This window comes from Cupressus sempervirens, chromosome 11, assembly GCF_028749045.1.
Source record: "Cupressus sempervirens isolate cs-2001-9-10 chromosome 11, ASM2874904v1, whole genome shotgun sequence".
NCBI classification, from domain to species: Eukaryota; Viridiplantae; Streptophyta; class Pinopsida; order Cupressales; family Cupressaceae; genus Cupressus; species Cupressus sempervirens.
The window spans coordinates 214,790,808-214,814,590 of NC_143128.1; the positions used below are offsets into that span (position 1 = coordinate 214,790,808).

The window sequence follows — 23,783 nt, forward strand, 5'->3', positions numbered from 1 at the left end:
TTGTTTTTGTTCATTGGCTCATGTAATTTTTACAGATTTTGAGGAGTATTCTGTCGACTTTCTATATGTGTTGTTTATCAAGAGTCATATGTAGATACCTATTGCTGTGCATTTTGTTAGTAGTGTATAAAAACACATTAATCTGTGAGTAAAGGATATATCTGAGTGTATATTACTGTAAAAGGAAATCACTATAGTGTTCATTCAAAGCACGTAAGCTTAACATTTTTGAGAGTTGTATACAGATTCATCCATTTTCCAACAAAGTGACTTTTCTTGGTGTGGATGGGTTTTGTCCTCGAGAATATGCTATTCTAGTTCAATTTCTAAGATGGTATTGGAGTGGGTTTAAGTAAAGATCGATGTCAGAGTAGGGCGATTGGGTTCTACTAGAATCATGATGACTAACGGTTGTTGAGTATGAAGATTGGTATGTTATTGAATCTAGAGGAATTAAGAGAAGTTTTCTACAGGATGTTTTGGATTGGATTTTCATAGAAGTGTTTGAACCTAGGTTGTAAGGGTACTTTGTGAATCTGTGATAAAAGATTGAAGTCATTTGTTGGTCCAGGTTCTGCATGTGAAGTAAATTGAGTTCACCTCCATAGGTTCTAGATTATACATGCAGGTTCAAGAATAGCTTTTTTGAGCAAGCTTGTACATGTTTTGAGTATTTATTGGGTGCTATTGAGGGACATTGTAGTGTTGATCTAGAGATTGTTAATAGTTGCACTGTGCTACCTAACTCTGTGATGGACTCTCAACCGACTGTGAAGAGGATTAGTTACTATAGCGTTGCTGAAGATGATAGCCAAATCTTATTATCTAAGGCATTGCATATTCATCTTATGCGAGTTCTTGGAAATAATTTACAAACATTGGGCATCTATCTATACGTGTTTGAAATATGTAGGTTCTTTATTTGCATTGGGCAAAGCATGTCCTGTATATTGCCTAGTTTGAGTTTGCAAACACTTTGAAGTGACTCTTCCTTTATATCGGGTTTGAGATTCAAGAGAGCTTGAGTAGTAGATGGAAAGTGTCGAGTCTTTTGCAGAGGATAAACAAGCTTGTGAAGCAGTGTGGGTTTGGAATCTCCTTGTTTGGTCAAACATTGGAGTCAATTGTAATTTATTGTGAGAATTAAAGTTCTTAGAATGCTGCTTTTGCTGAGAAGAAGTCTTTATTGAGAGATAGTCTCAATGTTAGTTGCTCGTTTTATGTACTATAATGCATTTTTCTCTGAGGTAGAGAAATTTGAGGCGAAAGCCATTGTAATGCATCTTTCCCTGAGGTAAAAATTTGAGGTGAAAACATCTATAATACATTTTTCCTCTAAGATGGATAAATTTGAGGTCAAAGCCCTTGTAATGCATTTTCCTTTGAGATGGAGAAATTTGAGGTAAAAGCCCTTGTAATGCATTTTTCTCTGAGATGGAAAGAATTGAGGTGAAAGCCCTTGTTATTCTTTCCACTCATGGAAGTCGCCATAGTAGATGTCATGTTGAGCGACTTTGTGATGTGAGTTGTTTATTTTCACATGGGAGTAGGCACAATGAACATCATGTTGGGTGACTCCATGATGCTATCACATTAAGAGGCTCCGTGATAAAGTTTTAGTTTCCTTCACAATGTATCGATTGTAATTGTCATGGTAAGAGACTCCATGACTTGAGAATCTGGAAAAGGTATGTCCTTTGCTAAGGGTGAGTGTTGATGTTTGGTAATTACAGAGCTATCTTCTTTACCTATTTTGATTGTTTTTGTCTAAAAGTGTTATCTCTATCAATGTTGATGTTTCATATGCTCAAGCGCATACATGATTGAGGATTGAAGAGACTCAATTATTTGTAATTAAAGAGATACATCAAATGTACCATTGTGGTTCAAAATATGATTGTAGTAGTACGTGGCTATTGAAGTCTTGATTGATGATTGATTCATCCATATGGAGTATTGTGTCCTTTGATATCGATCATTAAGACCACTAAGTACTTTCCTTTGTGATCAGTTCATCTATTTGAGTAGTATTGTCTTTTTGATTTAAAACGTCAGAGTACATGGAGAGTCTTCATGTTGGCATATGGATGGTCACTCTTTGTAACTTTTGTTGTAGTCAAACTTCATTCATTATCCTTTCTTTCTGGTGACTATCAATATGGAAGATTATTATATTTCAGCCATAGTAACATAGGGATGCGTCCTGGTCATTTCCCCATGCCACAGTCAAGACAAAGATGCACCTAGGATGGGAGGATGACATTCCCTCATTCCCAGTGGCACCACCATTTTGCCGCACGTTGGGGAGGGGGGACGACCTTGCGCCCCCCGTGGGGATAGGGGGATGGGGAAGCATCCCTCAACCCCTCTAGGAGATGGACGAACATACCCAATTTTGGGAGACTTATAAAGTGCAAAATAAAAAAAGTTAAAAGGTTTAATAATTTTTTTAAATGTTTCTTAGCCCTAGGGTATGTGGGGTCCATTTAGAGGTTGAAATCCCGTAAAACCTCTATGTTTTCTCATTTCTATTCATTCATGGTTTTCCAATTTTCGTAATAGAAGTGAGAAGAAGAATAAAGAGCTCATAAAAGGGTGCATGTTTGAGTGAAGAGAGTGATTGGAAGTCAAAGAGGAGTGACATGGAGCAAGAAGAAGAGAAGGAAGATTTCTCAACTTGTTCAAGAGATTTTTCAAGCAAAAGGTAGGGTGTTTCATGGTTTTTTAATTTAATTTTATTATTTTCAAGTCAAGTTTATTGATTTTTGTTTCTAGTTAGTAATTTTTAGTTAGTTGAATTTCATTTCTAGATTTTAATAGATGCTGCTTGTTTCATTTCCAAATTTTTGTTGCTTAAATTTTTATTAAAATAGCTGTGATTTTGAAGGGCATAGGTTCAGCATGCATTTATTTATTCTTTTTTTTTTTTTTTGAAATGCAGTGTGAAAATGAGCTCCCAAGGTCATCACTCAAGTGGGTCAAATCATAGTGATGATGAGATAGGACTAGAGGCCCATTGTCATAGTAGCCGAGAAGATTATAACCCTCAACATGGTGAAGAGAATGAGGAAACTAAGTCTCAATTAGTAGATAATTGGCTGCCTGGTCCACTAGCTATAGATTGCCCCTCCACTCTTTTGGCAAAGTGGGCTAGGGGTAGTTATGATCCTAAATCTCCTCTCAGACAGTTTGCAACAACAAATAACTTCACGAACATTAGGTGGTGGTACGAGGAAGTGGAAATGCAACATTTGTGGGACAAATTGGTTTGGCAGTATCACTAGAGTCAATTGACACTTCCTCTTTTGGATAGGAAAAGGTGTGGGTGTATGTAAGTTCTTAGTGGAATAAAAAAATTTGCATTACAAAATTGAGTTCACTAAGTTTTGGGGTGGTCTAGATGACTTGGGAGTTCAGGTACCTACCACCTTAACTGGTGGGCATTAGATTTAGTCTTCAATAGGCTTATGAGTAGGCACAACCACATATTCCTACTCCTAGAGCACAACAGAGAGCTAGATCATTTGGAGGGGCAACGTCAGGTCATTCTACATCTAGTGCTATGGCTGAAGAACAATCTAGCAAGGGGAATAGAAATCTGTCATCTAAAAGTAACCCCATAGCTGATTTATTTAATGCTCACACAAGAGAGGGGATAGAGGATGCCATTGGTAGATTTCTTTTTTTTCATGGCATACCTCTTCATGTGACATGGTCTTCTTATTATAAGGAGATGATGTAGTTGTTGGCAAGGGGAGGAGGATTGTCATTTGTGCTACCAGGAGAGCACAAATTGCAGACTACAGTCTTGGATAAAGAGTATGCCAAGATTGGTCTACATATGTAGAAGATGAGGCTAAATTTGGGAGGAGTATGGGTCCAACATCCTCATGGATGGGTGGACGGACGTTAGGAACTGTCCACTCATCACTATCATAAGTACATGCACGGAAGGGCTATTGACTATTCAAGGCATGGAAAGCATGCTGATTTTTTAGTTTGATATCCTTCAGATAGCTATTGCGGAGGTTGGGCAACAAAATGTGGTCCAAGTAATGACAAATGCAACACCTGTGTAAAGTTGCAGGGAGACTTGTTGAGGCAGCGTACAAACATATTTGGTAGACTCCATGTTGTGTGTATGCCATGAACAATGCACTTAAGGACACAGGGAAGATTGCTTGTATTAAGGGAGTAGTAAGCGATGCTAGAGATGTATAGATGTTTATTTGCAATCACCACACATCGCATGCCTTTTTCAAGAGCCTCGCAAAGGAGTTCTTGAAACCAGTTGAAACCCGATATGCATCCTACTTCATTCTTTTGGAGAGAATGATTGAGTTGTAGGAGTAGTTGCAACTTATGGTTATGACGAATGAGTGGAATAGGTGGGATGGGTCTAGGACAAAGCAAGCGATGAGGGTGAAGGAGATAGTGAAGAGCAATGTATTTTGGAGTGATGCAAAATACATTCTCTATCATCACTGTAGTTTTCTAGGTCATCAAATATGGTGATGGGGATGCCGCTACCCTTGGAGAGGTATATGAGTGCATTAATGCTATACTTGACCAGATGAGGGTAGTTGTGTGAGAGAGGGACCCTAGTTTAACATTTTACATTGAGCACATTTGGTCTATTATTCACCATAAATGGGCAACCTCAAGACTCCCTTACACATGGATGGGTTATGCATTAAATCCAAAGTAGTACATGCCTAGGCTTGGGAGTGTTACATCACTGAACAATGATGGGATAATCTACTATCAATTTATCATGTTGTCACGAATCTTTAATTTTTTAATTTACAGATTTTAAAATTTGAATTTCAGGTTTAGGAAGGGTTCTTCCAGTGCATTGATAGGATGTATGACTCTGAGACTGGTGGGAAGGTTTGCTTTGAGTGGACCAAATTTGCTACTCGTAATGATTATAAATCTAGAGCAAAGGAGGACATAAAAACAATGGTATAAGAGGATCCAATTTTGTGATGGAAATGTCATGGACCCTAATCAACAATGACCACACTAGCCATTCATCTCTTACATAGGTATGTTGTTCTTCGACTTTAGAACCTAAATTCTAATTATAAAAATTATACGTTTTCACTTTCACTTCAACTTTTAGTTATGATTTTCAATTTTCTGATCAGTCATTTGATTGCTATCTTAGGCATCTAGTTCTTTACCTTTTGAGAGGAACTGGTCTACTTATAGCTTCATCCACTCTCTTAAGAGGAACAAACTTACCTCTAAGGATGAAGAGAAGCTAGAGGCTGTACATTGTGCCTTGCATATCAATGATTGCAAGACACATGTGTACAAGGATAGCCTTTTAACACGATGGGATGTAGAGCCAGAGGAACCATCATGGGTTGATGAGGATGAGAGTACTTCTGGTGTAGGGTTGGTCTGTGTTCCTCTAGCGGCTCTTACCCTTGGAGATTGTAAGAGGTCAAACTTTGAGTTTGCCGAGCCTTAGCTTGACATGGATGATTAGAGGCCTCTAGGCTGAACTGCATTTTGTTGGCTTTTGGGCCTTGATATTTTGATTATGCTCTTGTTTTTTGTCTTGGACTTGGATATATGAACCATTGAACATTGAATATTTTGATCATATCACGCTGGATGCAATTATGACTTATCTTTGTGATGACATTGATGAGATCGTGGTAGTCATACTTTGTATAAATTGATATCTATGACTCTTGAATTTGAGTCTTCAATCTTTGATTATTTAGCTTCTTTGATAGAATAATAGAAGTTAGAAGTTAGATCTCTTTTATTGTTCAATGTTCAATGCAATGTAAAACTAAACTAACAATAGTGGTCATGATCAACTTATACTTCATATTTATTATTTTATGTCTTATATTGTTATATATCTTTTTGTAGTTAGCATTTCAAGTACCATATGTATAGTATATATTATATAACCCCCCACACACTCCCTGTCCACCCGTCTCCCCTTCCCCCATGGAGGTGTAACTATTATTTTATTACAATTGTTGGGATTCTAAGATACTTGAGTAACTTCTACGTATGTGGCTATTGTGGTAGTCTATTCACATTAGTGTTACCATCTAGGTAACTTATACTTTTCCTTTCTGCATCAAGGCTTTGTAGCTCATCGACTTTAATCTTTGGTGACATTTTTCAATAGTATGGTTTTGCTAGCATCGAATGAGAGCTTTTGATGTTAATGTTATTGCGAAATCTATCTATAGCGCCTTATTCTATATATGCAATCATTGCAAGAGTTTGGTTTTTGTTCATTGTTTATATATGTGTTGCATATTGTGAGGAGTATTTTGTAGACTTCCTGTATGTGCTGTTATCAAGAGTCATCTGTGTTGGACTTACAAGTCTCAATGGCATAAAGAAAGGTGCCTGGTGATGCTAACACTTAGCACACCAAGGTGTTGTCATTGATTGGCAACCGGTGAAAGGAGGAAGTAATGTGCATACCGTCTCAAGACCACCAGTAGACATCTACACTGGTCAGATCAAATGAGAAGCTAAGAACAAGGCAACACACAACAAAAGGCAATGTGTCAAGTCACAGTCAACATGGTGAGTCACCTTCGGCGTAACACACAACGGGATACACACTACACAGTGATGTGACTGAAGTTCAGATGGAACAACCGAAAGAAGAAAGGATAGAGGCTATACATAGGCCTGTAGTAGAACTGGCAAAGCTATTTGTCTAGACCCTACTAAGTAGGTGTCACGGGTTTTCCATTAACAACTTAGACATGCGATTCAAATTGTGAATTCATGGAGTTTGGGCAGGATGTTTGTTTGCATCTAAAAGATTGTGAACTATATAGTTTGGAAACTTTTCTTATTAAGTGATGGAATGATTGAAGTGTGCAAAAGAGTTCTGAAGTGTTGTACAGAAGTAGGGTAAAACAAAATAGACAGGCTATCGCAGACTGGTGTACTGCAGACAGGGTAGAGTAGAGAAGTAAAGAGATGATACGACAAATATCACAGAGGAAGCCAACACTAAGTAAGAAGATCAAGCCAGCTTCAAGGTATAGACCAATCTTTTGATTGCCTTCTTTTACCATTGTAATAAGTTGTAAGCTCTTGACCGGGCATGCATCAGTAGCAAGCATATTGTAAAACTTCTAACCTGGTATCTCCTAGAAGGAGAGTTTAAATCCTTTAATGAGGTAGTTTTGACAAGCTTATGTAATCCTAACAGGTAGCTAATAGTCATAACTAAATGTGTTTCTAGAAAGAACAGTTGTAGCCTCTAATCGGGAAACTTTTTACCTGCAGTAAAATGCCAGTGGGTATATTACTCCCATCGTGGTTTTCATCCTCTCATCAAGGTTTTTCACATATAAAATCTCTGTATCACTTGATGTACGTTTTTTTGTGTGAGATTACGTGCTTTTATCTTAATACTTTTATCATTATAGTATCAGTTAAGTGATTATTATCTAGTTTGCTTGAAATATTAGTTCAGCAGACCGGTTGGAGAATTTGTATTGATTCACCCCCCCCTTAGTACTGGTTGGGACCAACAATCTGTAGATGAGTATTGCCTTGCATTGTGTTAGTAGTGTATAAAGACACTTATCAGTCTGAGTAAAGGATATATTTCAGTCTGTATTATTGTAAATGGAAATCAATATGGTGCTCATCCAAAGCATGCAGTCTTAGCATTTGTGAGAATTGTATTCAGACTCATCCATTTTTCAATAAAGTGACTTTTCTTGTTGTGGTTGGGTTTTTCCCTTGAGTAGGACAGTTTTCCCGGGGTATCTCTAGTGTTCTTATGTTCCTATTTATTTATTTGTAATTGATTTTACGCTATTCTGGTTCAGTATAAATTTGAAATTGGATTATTTGGAAACAATTATAGAATGGCATAAATGCCATATTATATTTTCATTTAGCATTTAAATATATATGCCTATGTCTATCTATGTGTATGTACACACGCCCATGCACATAACATTGTAGTTAATATGGTAATAATGGAAACATCAACTTAGATCACTGAGAACTTTATGAAAGTCAGGATTTCAACTCTTTATCATAGGCTCAAAATGACACCACACATGACGATATATAAGATACTCCAACAAGAAAGGCTCAACCGCACAACTTAATGCGACGTATGACCTACATGATTGTGCATGTTGGACTCAGAATGACATTCACTTGCTTGTTCACAACGTCCATAGTTTTTTCTCTAATGATACTCTTGCTCTCCATCTGAGAGGGTAAGGTGGGTCTTGCACCCAACTTAGTAAATCTTGACAATAGTTATCCTGTTACTTGCATGATGCTATAAGCAATAACTGAAAATACCTATCATAATAATATTTTAAACATTAATAAAGAACAATCAAATGTGTAATTTTCATATCTAACATCAAATTTCAAAAAACTCATTTTTGCATTCAAGTTTACACACATATATACATAGAAGCTATAAGTAACTTGAAGTCAAAAATGGGGTGCAAGACATTGCCATAAATGCAATGAGCATTGCTTCGATCTACAACCTTGACTCATTTTGGAAGACCTTTCAATGATCCTCTATATGAGAAACAAAGTGGGTATTAATTTCTTGGAAGATTGTGGCAACACGAAAGGATGTGGGCCAAATGGAACCATAAAACCACTTGCAATACCACACAATCCTTTTTTTGATAGAGGTTGCGATCTTCCCTTTCCTATGTAATTTTTAATAATCAACATCTTCTCAATCTATTTGGCATAATTTGTTGTTTTACGGACATATTTATTTGGCTTTGGAAAAACTCTTGTAGATCAGTTGGGCATACTTTACAAGTGAACTTTCACTCAACTATAGGGGCGCTTATATTCAATCTCACATTGGCTACAATACCAATGAAAACCCCTATCTCCGGGAAGTTGCTCAATCATGCATGTTGTGATTTTGTGTCATCTTTAGCATTTGGGCCAACTAAATTAGAACTATTATGCATTTGATATGGATATAACAAAAAAAGTGAGAAACATCTCAACCCTATGTTGTATTAACTCAAGAAAAACCCTCTAAAACCCCAAAAAGTGGCATTATAACTCCTAAAATATGTGTAAAAGATTTAGAAAAGTTTGAAAAAGTTAAAAAAGGAAAAAATGACTTTATTTTTTCTAATTTTTTATGAAAAATAACAAGACAAACCCACCTTGGATTTAAAAATCTTGTAGGGGAGGCTTTCCCTCCTAGAGCACAATAGAGTGCTTTTGTGAGGCATTAGGTTTTGAAGAAATGTCTGGCAACCTTAAGTATTAAAAGTGACAGCTGGGAGCAAAACACTGTTCTGGTCTCTTCTATTTGTCAAATGAGGGTAGTAAAGGGTAACATTGGGCAAAAGGATTGGAAAGACATGTACTTGAGAAAAGATTAGATTTGTAATGTAAAGGCAAATTTATATGTTTTTGGCCTTGATAGTCTATGGGTCTTCCTGCAGGTTTGTCCATGTTTACCCAGGCCTTGGCTTGGGCACTCTAGGTACCTGTGCTGAACCCCAGGGCATCCTGGCGTAAAACTGCAACCCAGACCAATTCCTTTTATTTGTCAACCTTTTCAGCAGAACAATGTAACTTAGGTTAAATGTATATGATAATATGAATGTTCTGGAAAATGTTGTGAATAAAACAAAGATGAAAATTGATGTGAAATCGAAGTATAATCCTCCTTTATAGGAGGGCTGTTATCTATAGCTAAGATCCTATTTACCTTGTCTCCCTATGCCTTAATTATTAACTGCCCATTATTGAATTTGTATGCCATTAAGGCATGAAATTCCATCAAGGTATGCAAACTAATTTGAAATTTTTGTATTTATGTTGAGATGATTTTGATCTAACAAAGTATTGAAGGTTTTTTTAGTTATATTTTAGTACTGTTGAAAGAAGCGACCCACTAGCTCTTTTTTTTTCTGTACTTTTCTTATGAACAAGATCTGCTTATTGGCTATACAGAATTATTGACCTAATACATTTGATTGTTTTTGATTTTATTGGCTTGCAGGGAAAGTACATGGTTACATATAGTCAAAAGTTTGCAAATATGCTGTTCAGCTCGATTATCTTACAGTCTCTGTTGATTTGGACTGTATCATTGGTCATAGGAGGAACTTCAGCAGTGATTTGTCTTTCTTTGGCTTGTTTTAGTATTTTAATTACATGGATTCTATCTATGAGCTTTTCAGCAGTTGTTGCTCTTTGCTTGCCGCATTTATGTTCATCACCTTTGCCCTATATAGCCAGTCCATGGTTATTAGCTGGCTTATTTGGAGCACCTGCATTGCTTGGGGCTTTGTTTGGTCATCATATTGGATACATCACTCTGCAAAAGTATCTAGTGCAACTGGAAATTAAGAAAAATAGTCTGGCTGGTAAGGAAGGTATTAGTAAAAGACAAGTAGATTGTGTCAGGTGGGAGGCTCAGAGGTGGTTGTTTAAAGCCGGCTTTGTTCAATGGCTGTTAATTTTGTTATTGGGAATGTGGTTTAAGGCAGGTTCTTCATACATAGCTTTCATTTGGCTTGTTTCACCATCGGTTGCATGTAAGTTTATGACATTTAAGTTGTCTCACTTATTTCAAGTAATGTTTAATACAGTATCTTATGGGAAGTAAACAAACAATTCCTTTTTGTCATATGCATCATTTTATGACCCTAGCATTCACTTATTCTGGTTGATGTAGATGGATTAATGGAAGCAACTTTGTCACCAACACGACCACCTAAAGAATTGAAGACTTCATCATTTTTTGTGGGTCATATAACACCTATAGTGGTTACTTCTGGAGTACTTCTCCGCTTGATGGGCATATTGATTGGAGTTTTAGTTCGCTTTGACAGGTTTTATTCCTCTCTTTCATTTGAATTATACACATCATTTAGACTTAAACCATACAATCCATCTTTCATTCTCTTGCGTACTCTCTCATTTGATGTACAACAAATGGTTTTCTTACTTCAAAAAGAAAACAGTAAAATTATGATAAAAAAGTAAGGTTCCAAGCTCAAGTTAGGGGCTGTTAGAATGGACAGGGTCGTCGTTGAACCAAAAGATCAACCTATCAATGCCCGATACAACCAATAGTCTTATAGAACCACATGAGGCAGCTAAGCCATGTCGCGAACCTTGCTAGGGACGCTGGCCCACTGCCAGAAATCACCCTCCCAGTGTCACTCGCCACAACCTGCGTGAATTCAAACCTGCGACCAAACTGTGATACCACTTGTTAGAATGGACAGGGTTGCCGTTGCACCAAAAGATCGACTTGGAGGCAGTTAAGCCATGTCACAAACCCAGCAAGGGACACTAGCTCACTGACAACAAAGGGAATCTTATCTTGGATTAATATATACATAAATCCATCTATTTGAGCATGAAGTTTGCTTCCATTTTAAAAGACTGATAAACAGAGTTTCAAATTATACTTCTGTATCGCTTACAAAAAGAGTTCAAACTGAAACTTAGATCGTAAAGACTAAATGCCAATATTACAATACATTATTCTGTTCCACAAATTGGAAGAATCTAGTCTTCTCAATTAGTAATATCTACAAACCAGGATAGAACAGCATCATATGTATCACAAGCTATCACCTATCGCAATCTGTAGACTGCACAACAGTGGGCAACCAACCATTTGGTGGTCAAATAAACACAGTAGAAAAGTGATCTACCCGTCAATAAAAAAAAGCCAAAGAAACATGGTATGGGCGTGCATGCACTATTGCGATTTGTCATGAGGCTGCTTCAGCTGACCTGAGTTGGTCAATGTTGTTCAAAAGTTCAACATTTATATTTTATAGCTAACTTAATGAGATTTTTGTTATTTCTATTTGCCTATGTGTTCTCTGAATATATCTATGCTTTGATTTAAGTGTGGATATCTTTCTTCTCTCTTATGGTGCGTATCAAGGGACCACATACATATATATAAACATTTCATGCTCAAGCTTGAGACCAAACAGAAACTTGCCAATCTACCTATATCAGAGGCAACAATGATAATTTGTAAACTTGTCATGTATATTCACAGGCACAAACTTTATATCTGCTTTTAAAGAAGAAATCATCATAAAATCCAATGAATTCTAACAGTGTTCATTTTGTAAATGCATTGAAACACTATTTAGCATTTGCATTTTATCATTATGATACAAAGCTGATTCTGTTTATATTTTCACTATTTAGTTGAGGTGTCCTGGACAGCTCTTATCATACAAATAGCAATTTGTTGTTTATATTTAAAAGACAGTGTTGTTGAAGTACTTTTATCATCTTTTGTGCTTGGTTTTATTTCATTTATTAACAAGATCAACTAAAAGCTTAAATGGAAGATAAACTACCTTCAGAATTAGATTTAAATAGTTCTGAAAAAAAAAAGAAAGTTTCATGTTGAATTTGATAGCAATTTCATTGAAAACTCTAAAACGAAGGCAACGTATGCCAGAGTTTTGCAATGGATTCTGAATAATATTTTGTGACAATTGCCTTTTTGGATTTTCCTTTTACCTGCAGAAATCCAGGTAACAGTCCAGAATGGCTTGGAAGTCTTATTGTTGCCTTGCTGCTTGCAGCCATTGTCTGTGTGCTGCTTGTGTATCTTCTTCCATATGCGCATTGTTCAGGTCATAACTTTTTCTTTACCCTATCTGTGTAACCTTGCCAAAGAGCAGTTTGTTCATGTTTTCCAACATTCCGATGTTTCTTACTGTATGTACAAAAAGTAAACAACACAAATCAAGTGACAATAATTATTAGTGTAATTTTTCCAGTGCAATCGAATTACCAGAGATGATATATTTGTGTAACTAGTAAATACCCTTACTTAAATTGGAATAACCTTTATGAATGAAAATAAATTTTGTTTGGTTGGGCACAGATCCTCCATGGGGTAGTAGATTACTTTTGTTCTAAGTTATCAATCTTGGTACTTGTTCAAGTTCAGAAAAAAATTGGGGTTAAATTTGTTTTGGGTTTATTCCATGCAAAAATATAGTCATATATAGTCATACAAATGCATATTTAATACTCCTAATATTTTTAATAGATACTGATATTTATGAGCCTTAGGCAATATTATTAAAGTTAAGATGTAATAATACTATTCTAATATAATAAAAATCTGTAAAAAATATTAATATTTATAATTAATAAATATTAATAAATTAATTATCATGCATAAATATATATTCTAATAAATAAAAGTACATAGTTCAGTCTTTTGTTTTGACATGTTTAATACTACCTTGACTTTGGTTCCCTTGTCCCTTATCTTGTTTTATCATTATATCTAGGTCTATCACTATTGTTCAACATAGGTTTTGCAGTATGCCGTTGTCTTTTAAGAGGGCTTTACCGTCTTTCCATTAGCCAATAGCTCCGCTAGATTGCCAAACCAAAGACAATTGAGAAAGTGATGTTGAGTTGGCTTTTTTGTGTCTATGATGGGTGAGTTGTCTATCTTTCTTGGGCTGCAAATTAGTCAATTAGCTGAAGGTATTTTCATTTCACAAGCTAAGTATGTTAGGGGGCTTCTTAAAATATTCAAGATGAAATATTGCAATCCGGTTAGCATTCCTATGGAAACTGATTGCAAGATAAGTAAGGATGTTGTGTCTCCCATTGTCGATCAAACTTTTTACAGGTCCATGGTAGGAAATTTGTTGTTTGTTATAGCTAATAGACTGGATATTATGCAGGTTGTTGGATATGTTGAACGCTTTGAAGCTTCACCAAGCAAACACATGTTCATGCTGTTAAGAGAATCTTTAAATACTTGAAAGGTGCTCTTGAGTGTGGTCTATGATTTCCAAAAGGTTCTGATTTTTCTCTAACAACTTATACAGATGCAGATTGGGATGGTTCGGTGGATGATAAGAAGAACACGAGTGGTTGGGCTTTCTATTTAGTTGGCTGTTAGGTCTCTTGGCTCAGCAAGAAACAAAGTTGTACTTCTTAATCTACAGTTGAAGTTGAATACATTGTTGTTGTTTCATGTTGTACTCAGGTAATATGGATGAAAAACATGTTGGTTGACTGCAAACTTCAGTTCGTTGATCCTATTCATATATGTTGATGAAATAGGATCGATTAATCTGTTCTGTAACTTGTAATAGCACTTTTGGATATTTTATGTGTTTTTCAAGTTACTATACAAATGAATATATATGTGATATAAAGAGGCATGCCTCTTGAAGAGACATGTCTCTTTAATATATTAACTTATATTAGTTATAGTTATAACACAATTAATATATCCTCAATATATTATAATGATATATAATAAGATATATACATAAGTTAATTATTCCATATATAATATTTGTCATATATTATATATTTCATATATATAATATAATTTATCCGACAAAATTATAACATTAACATTCCCTCTTAATGAAGAAGGATAAAACACAAAGATGTTACACCATAGGTAATATTTCAAAAATGATACATATAGGAAATCTTTGATCAGAAGATTTCCAGTATATGATACCATATAAGTATTGGCCTATCAGAATATCAACATATGATATTCACCAATTACCATTTGATATCATATTAGGTAACATGAGCATTGGCCTATCAGAATATCAATCAAATGATATTCACCAAGTACTCTGAGTAATGGCCTATCAGAACACCAACTAAATGATATTCACCAAGTACTCAATATGGTAATGGCCTATCAGAATATCAAGGCAAGATATTCACCAAGTACCTAAAATATATCTATACAAACAACTTGTAGATAGTTAAATTAATAACATCTAACACCTAGTTGTTGATTTATAAGATAAAGCCTTTCATGATTTATTTCAACATTTACACAAAATGTATATCATGATACAAGTTATTGTAAGGTTGTTACCTTTCAATAACTTCTAATACAAGTGATAATCATTTAGAAGTCGTACTTCTTCATGAATTACACAGGGGATAGACTCATACATGTATGACATCAAAAGTTCGCATGAAGTCTCCACAAATACTATTTGATATCAACTTTTCTGACCTCTTAGCACAAGGTTCTCTTCGATGAAGTGTCAGACTTCCTCTGAATCTGCTGTCATCCTTCTAACCTCTTGGTAGCAAGTCATGTCATGCTTCCCTAGTTCAATGGGTATCCTGATAGCATAAGGCCTTCTAGCCTACATACATGAGACTTTATCCCATGAATCATAGTCCTTTAGCTGTTATAGTTTCTGACTAGTGGAGAATTCATGAACAAGGTCTACTCTTTCTGAACCGAGATCATCAAAAGTTTGATTTAAGCATTTATTTTCTGCTCACTCTCTTTCTCCAAGGCTACCTCTAATGAACTGTTAGACTCCCTCTCATAATCATAATCATCAAGGATATTTTCTTCAAGAGCCTCACATTATTCAACATAATCATCAAGTGATTAACGAATCACAGCTTCTTTGGAGCTACTATCATAAGATTGAGTTTGTACAATATTGGTAGCATGCCTAATGTTCCAATCTTCTTTTCTGCAAGGACATCCTCAGAGACAAAGGAAAAGATTAAGGCAAATGACTGTTTATATCACCTATAGAGGTACAAATAAGAGAGAGACTACAAAGAGTAGATACGTGTAATACTGAAAGATGAGAAATACTTATTTGCACATGAAGGTCCATATCCATCAAGTCAGAAAATGCCTCTGTATAATCATTTGTCAAACAATGAGAATGGAACATTGGTTTATATTTCCCCCACAATGTAAAATTCCCACTCTTACACCATCAAATAATCAATTGTGGCAAAACAACTTGGTTTAAATTCTTGTGATAAAGAGCAGCCTTCCATCTATAGAAGCCCTTTCACATCATTAATGTGGATTGGATGAAAAAACACTAATCTCTCACAACTTCTGATAAATGGGAGGAACTTTTGAACTTTGTCTTCCAAAATGTAACATTCGGTGTTTCACATATAACATACTTTTATAGCTTGAGCATAGTCAAATTTGAAAGACATCTCAAACTTGGAACCTACTACATTATCACGATATTCCGCAAGGATTGCTTCCTAAGTCCACCAAAACACTCTGGATGCCTTAGAAATGAAACATCTTATGGCACTTCTCTCATCACGACATTCATTGAATCACTGATCAGTATCACTGAAGGTGGGTGTACATGTATGACAGTCTCATAATTTCTTATTACATCTTCCAAGGAAGAAATTGACCATTTTGAAATTTGCACAAAATCTCATCACAGTCTGCTCCCTCTCATTGGAAGAGCCCTTTATAGTAAGAATTTCTTTGATCTCAATAGCAACCAAGCATTTTACTTTGAGTCATATGTAGTTATGTATTTTTCTCTATCAATTATCTTAACATCATATCATGCATTCCTGCAATCCATCATCTCAATAGTGGTTTAGAGTGGGCACCTATATGGAGCAACTTCCTGGCTGATGAACTCATCAACAATAATAATTTTAGTTTCTGTTAGGTTGCCCATTTACAGAAACACACACAACTCTAACTTATGCCCTTATATATTGCTAAGACACACGGAAAGCATGCTGCTAGGCGGTTAAAAGGCTGATAACAGTTCATAGACCACTGTTCAAGGTATTCAAATTCTTTGACTATGACTAATGTCAAAAGATGATAGATCACTGAAGGAAATAGTCATCAATAATGATTTCCAAGGGATACTCTAAAAGTGATTCTACCAATAGTTTACACATATCTTTGACTAATATAATGCAATAACTCCTGTTCTAGGTTTGAGGCAACTAGAGAATTCTGATGATTGCAAGAAATTATAATACAATTTTATGATGCCTTCTGCTACTAAAATCAAATGCTAAAATCACTCAGTTTGCAATGGATAACAAACAATCTCCAAATTATAGTTGCATATTCATATTTCTCCATCTGATCACCATATGGATCTATATATGAGACTGTTGGCTGTGTCGGATCTCCTAATGATTGTTGATTACTGTTAATGTTTTAGTGTTAGTAGAAGTAAAACATTGATTATTTGATATATTAATCTGTGTTTATGTTTTTCAAATAAATTGTTATTGGTGATTCTTATATATAATATATGTAATATATGTAATATAATATATATTATATATTATGCATTATATATCTTATATATATAATATATATGATATATGTAATATAATATGTATTATATATATTATGCATTATATATTATTATATAAGAATATTATATTATATTACATATAAGGTTAATATATTAATATATAAGATGAGATATGGATATAGTTATTTATAAACTAAATGGTGATTAACTATAGAGACATGTCTCCTTCTGTCATATTATACATATATGAGATCCAAATCTGCATTTGGAAATTATCAATTACAATGGCAATGATTCTACATTTGCAGAAACGATCTTAGTTACTTTAACATGGTATCAGAGCCCAGTTGCAAAATGTAGAAAATGAAATAAAATTGACAAATATTATAATTGTTTGAAAAACTTTAAGAAAATATTTGAAAAAGACAAGTTATATAAACAGACAAATATGAGCCCACATCATCAAAGGATAATGATATTTCAATTATTAGACATGCTCTTAGACGACGTTTTTCATTATCAGGGGAAAATAGAGGATAGGCACCTCGTCCAACTTATTCCATTATGGATATCATACTCCTTCCCTTCATACTCTCATCTTTGACATTCTTGCCTACAATCATTCCAATTCCAAAGGGAAGCGGTGTATTGCTGAGGATAACAAAGTAGAAGACAACCACCAAGCATTATTAAAGACGACCATGGAACCCAACAAGTAGCGTTGACACACAATAGAGCAACGATTGAGAGAAATGTCATTTTGAATCACGCAGAAGTCATCTTCAATAATATATTTGATGTTACAAAAACAATCCTATGGGTTGTGTGATTGTGTACAAGAATAAACCTACAAGTCAGAATTCGATGATGACATTTGTACAAATGTGGAAGCTTGGTCAATGTATTTACAGGCTGAGCACTTGTTTGACATTATAGTGGAGACAATGTGTTTTTTTGAGCCAATAATTATGGCCCTTCTTGTCACACCCGAGCATTGTCTAGTCCTCCAACTTTGGAAGTATGTATCTGCTGAATCCTACAAATCAATAACAAAAGCATGTCAATCGTTTCCTTGTTGTCTCATTTATTTTTGGGAGGGGATAGAGTGATCCGTTAACACTACAAAATTCTGAGAATATTGTCCACATGAATGGATTAAATCTCATTGGCAGGAATTTAGTTATTCGTTGGTATTGAATTGAGAGAGTTGTTTATCCTTCAAGCGGGAGAAAACAAACACATAATAGCATATTATTCAAAGACAATTCATTTGCAGTCAACGAGAATTAGAAATTGACAATTATTGTCTAACATCGAAAATCCTCAAATTTGTAATCAGTTAATGTTATGTTGTGATTTTGCAATCAAGTGATGATACCACCAATTTAGAGCATGAATGACAATGAAGAGGGATTAGGGGAGCGAATCACAATATCTATGTTAACACGCCCTACATAGTATCGAGCGATTGAAACTTTGACTTTTGTAAGTAAGTAACCACCACCCATGAGTATCCATGGATAACGATAACTCCTCCACATGGAACGGGCAAACAGAGCAAGACGGGAGATAGAAGCCCGAGTCCTAGTTGCACAGAGGTCAATGACAAACAGAACGGGAAGATTCGTTTGGAAGCTGCAATTAGCGAAGAAATATGCCCAAACACTGCGAAGACTCCACCACTCCCTTCATTGTTGATCGAAGAGGCATATCATTATGGAGACGACGTGTCATGAAGTGACAATAAGATGCACACTACATTCAGTACAGACATCATATGTGGTGAGGGAATATTTTGTGAAGCAGCTAGAGTTATCGGGTTCTATATTAATTAATAAGGTATGATTGGTATTAAGAGTCTTCCCTTATATAATGATATGAATATACTAACATTAGTTTTAGTTGTATATATATTATGTATTATATAAATATACATAATAATAGAATCAAGTATTAATTCAATACATAATTATTATTTTAATATGAATTGTATATTGGAGAAAGATTAAAATAGAAAGACCTAAATTGATCCAAGATAATCTTGGTGGAGTGCGTTTATTTAAATATATATTTTCATAAATTAGTTGAAGGTGTAATAGCCTCTTAAGGGTTATATATATTTACATATATTGGTTATAATAAATACATGGATGTATTTCATAGTGGATTATAGAAAATAGGAATGATTGTAATCTATAATAAAATCTTAATTACTAAGCGAAGGATGGCGACATGGATGAAGGCACATGATTATAAAGGTGAGTATAACGCATGTTCTTCTTGATATTATTATTGAATAATATTCACATATATTTTATTAGATGTTCCTATACATTATTAAGTTAATGAATATATAATATGCTGTGTATTGAATATTGTAAAATGTGTATTTATATATATATACATTTATTCAAAATGATATTTGATAAATTTATATAATGTTTGATAACCATAAAAGAGATTCATTATGAGAATACAAAAGGTAAAGATGAAGTACATTTATATTCTGACTTCTATACATCACTAAGTATTTTTGTTATAGCATGAGTTAAAATACTAACTCTCTCATTTGTATTTCTATATGTACTATAAGAATTATTTGCCTTGATCTTTTCTTCCGAGAATGTTATTACAGGAGAAAGGAGATTAAGATTAAGAGGGAGTTGGACAATTGACATTTCAAGAGAGGGAGCAAATAGAGGATATGATTTCATCAACTTTCAGTGAACTTGATCATATTGATTCAAAGGGAGTAAACCATGTTGTGGTGAAATCTTCAATGATCGATAAATTGTAACAATCAAGAGGGCTGTAATTTCATGCAACTATGTGATTTAATAGGTCTACCCCTTGTGGACAAGTTTGTGTTCGCTTATACTACTAAGCTTAAGGTTTGGAGCGTCTATGGATGAAAAGAACAAGTTGTAACTTAGAAAGAAGTATTCAAATTTGATATAATGTGAAAGTTTTCAAATATATACAAGTGGTAACTTTACATTGTGGGGGGAATAATAGGCAATGTTTCATTCCCACTTGAACCATCCTTAGAAAAGGAGATATTCCATGATCCTCATGGGCAGATAAGTACTTGTATCTTTTACATTTATCTATTCATTTATTTGTAATTCTATACATACTTTAAGGGTTATTTGCTTTGATCTTTTCCTTTATGTTTGAGGATATTCTTACAGGAAAAGAAGGTTGGTACTTCAAATATGATACCAAATATTGTGCAGAATAAATCTAATGATAGTAGTTTCAAAGACCTTGATGATCAAGATGGATCTTGAAGCAAGTATCTTTGATGATTGAGATTATGAGATTCTTCTACATTAAGAGGGAGTATGACACTTCTTTGAAGGCAATGCTGGAGCCTAAAAGATTGATACTCAGAGGGAGTATAGAAATACATGTGGGTGACTGCATGATGTTGATGGGCCTAATCCTACATATATCAAGAGGAAGTGATGAGTTTGACAGGCATCCTTGGGTAAAGAGAGTTTCTGAGGAAGTAACGAGAGGACTTGACTTCCTAGGATTGATGTTCAAAGGGAGAAATTTTGAGATGCAATCCCTTATTTATGATATCTTCTCTATGAGTAGAAGTTCTAAAGGGAAACGTTAAATTGAAATATTTCGAAGGTAAAAATTGATATGTTGATTTCAATCTATATCTGGTTATATAATTGTTGTTTCAGATATGTAATGAAAGGTGACGATCTTTTATTGGCATATATAAACAAAAGGTAATCATTGTAAGGTGACGATCTTACATATGATAGGCCTGTTATCATGGTTCTTTGGGCTAGAATTTGCCGGACACCATGATAACAAACAAAAGGTAATCTTTGTAAGGTGACGATCTTACAAATGATATTCCTGTTATCATGGACATCTCTAGATATTGTTTTTGGACAATTGGAGATCATGGGTAACAAATCTATTATGTCATCATGGACATCTCTAGACATTGCTTAAGTGCAAGTAGAGATCATGAGTGTGTTATGAGCATCTCTAAACATTTCTTAAGTGCAAGTAGAGATCATACGTGTATCATGAACATCTCTAGACATTGCTTAAGTGCAAGTAGAGATCATGAATGTGTTATGGGCATCTCTTGACATTGCTTGAGTGCAAGTAGAGATCATGAATTGCAAATGTGTCATGGACATCTCTAGACATTGCTTTAGTGCAAGTAGAGATCATGAATGTGTTATGGGCATCTCTAGACATTGCTTAAGTGCAAGTAGAGATCATGAGTGTGTCATGAACATCTCTAGACATTGCTTAAGTGCAAGTAGAGATCATGAACTGCAAATGTGTCATGGACATCTCTAGACATTGCTTAAGTGCAAGTAGAGATCATAGGAAATACTTTATGTTGCTAAGAGATTTTAATATACATTGTGTTGATTACATAATGATTCTGATTCTAATCTAATGATGTTTTACTTCTCCCTTGCTAAAGAGAGAGTGTTAATGTTTTAGCGTCAGTAGAAGTAAAACATTGATTATTTGATATATTAATCTGTGTTTATGTTTTTCAGATAAATTGTTATTGGTGATTCTTATATATATAATATATATTATATATGTAATATAATATATATTATATATTATGTATTATATATCTTATATATATAATATATATGATATATGTAATATAATATGTATTATATATTATGCATTATATATTATTATATAATAATATAATAATATTATATTATATTACATATAAGGTTAATATATTAATATATAAGATGAGATATGGATATAGTTATTTATAAACTAAATGGTGATTAATTATAGAGACATCTCTTCATGTCTCGTGAAGAGACATGTCTCCTCGTGTCATATTCTACATATATGAGATCCAAATCTGCATTTGGAAATCATCAATTACAATGGCAATGATTCTACATTTTCAGAAATGATCTTAGTTACTTTAACAATTACAACCTTTCTTCATTCCAACCTTGTAGTCCTTTATGCTTTGTCCACAGTATAGCTGATATAGTATCATAAAATGTTTTTCTAGAATGACACTCATGTTAACATGTTTAACCTTGTTTGAAATCTCTGCTGGAAAATGCTTCTTCCAAACTGAAATATTAAATGAAGTGATACTCACACGTCTCCCAATAATTTTCACAATAGTTTCTTCTCCTTAATTATAGATTTTCCTTAACATCTTTGTCTAAGATAGCCATTTAAATTTCAAGAGTCATAAATATTAATGTTCCTATTTTGACATGCCCAATCTATACATACGTCACTTCTGAAATATCAATCGATACTCAATTTCCTTGATCAGTGCACTATTTCACCACTCTTCCCAAACTCATTTAAGAGGCATTGACCCATTCACGTACCTTTGGTTATTATTCTTTAGACTCCTAGTGCATAAGATCAACTCATCTTACAAGAGGGAAAATGTTGGCATGACATGTGGTGCTCTGGCATTGGACAACCCAATTGCATCTACTTGTTTTAAAATTTTTAAACCATCTTACTACACTACATTGTTCATACCCTAGTTATGGCTCACACAACTGGTAACTAGTGTGCCTTCTTTGTTACTATTTCAAGGGCCATTCAAGGACATTTCACTCTTTATATTTTGTGTTTCTTTTCATTTTTGCATTGTCATTACAGACAAATGAACCTTTACTTTGGTTCCATAGGTAGTGCATATGGTGAAAAAGAAACTGTAGAATTTGTCAGTTGCATTTGTTAGCAGTATCTAAATTTCATGGGATGTCAAATCTTTGAAGTGTTTTGTGGAATAAGACTCCTTGTCTGTGTGTTGATAGGCATCCCAAACTCTATTTTAACAAATCCATTATGAACACAACTTGCAGAGGTGGCACTCCAAGGATGTAACCTGCTTATAAACTTCTCATTCATATGAAGAAAGGTGGATGCTAACAATAGTAGAGGATTTCGGCACTGAACTTTTGTTACCCATACTTCCACATTTCACCATTTACTTTAACAGTCTCATCTATAGATTTTGACCCACGATGCCTTATCTTGCAATTGTAGCACACCATATCAGCTCACAACACCCTGTTAAACAACATCCTCAATCCGCACCAATACCTTGTTTCATTACTTGCATATTGAACAAAAGTGACGTGGAATCAATGTAGAGTCTGCAATCTGGCTCGACGCTGACCATTTGCATTTCTTGTTCTTTGAGATCTTTCCGTTCAAGAATTTAGGGCAATACTTGTTTTGCCCCAAGAGCCATTGGTGTGGAAAGATAGGGTGTTCAAAGTTTTATGAAATATGTTTCGTAATTTTCATCCAATAATGAATTCCCTTGCACGATATGTAATGTGAAGGCACTGTAGATCAATTCCTGAATTTGAAGTCAAATTTAATAGGCAAGCACTCAACTGATCCAATATTTTGTAATCTCTAGATTGTTCTCCAATAGGAATTCATCCAAAAACATTCAGATTCCCAGAGGTTCGAATCTGCTCTGATACCATGTTGATGAAATAGGATCGATTAATCTGTTTTGTAACTTGTAATAGCACTTCTAGATATTTTATGTGTTTTTCAAGTTACTATATGAATGAATATATATGTGATATAAAGAGGCATGCCTCTTGAAGAGACATGTCTCTTTAATATATTAACTTATATTAGTTATAGTTATAACACAATTAATATATCCTC

General features: G+C 34.5%; 1 protein-coding gene across 1 annotated transcript in view; it reads left to right on the top strand.

The window, feature by feature from the left end:
• LOC149528928 (Zn-dependent exopeptidases superfamily protein) overlaps positions 1–23,783 on the top strand; it is a 184,700-nt gene that overhangs the window by 98,240 nt on the left and 62,677 nt on the right. Inside the window, exons 9-11 of the mRNA XM_089811392.1 lie at positions 10,025–10,562; positions 10,703–10,859; positions 12,535–12,644. Of these exons, the coding sequence (XP_089667518.1) occupies positions 10,025–10,562; positions 10,703–10,859; positions 12,535–12,644 (805 nt within the window). The remainder of the gene's footprint in view (positions 1–10,024; positions 10,563–10,702; positions 10,860–12,534; positions 12,645–23,783) is intronic.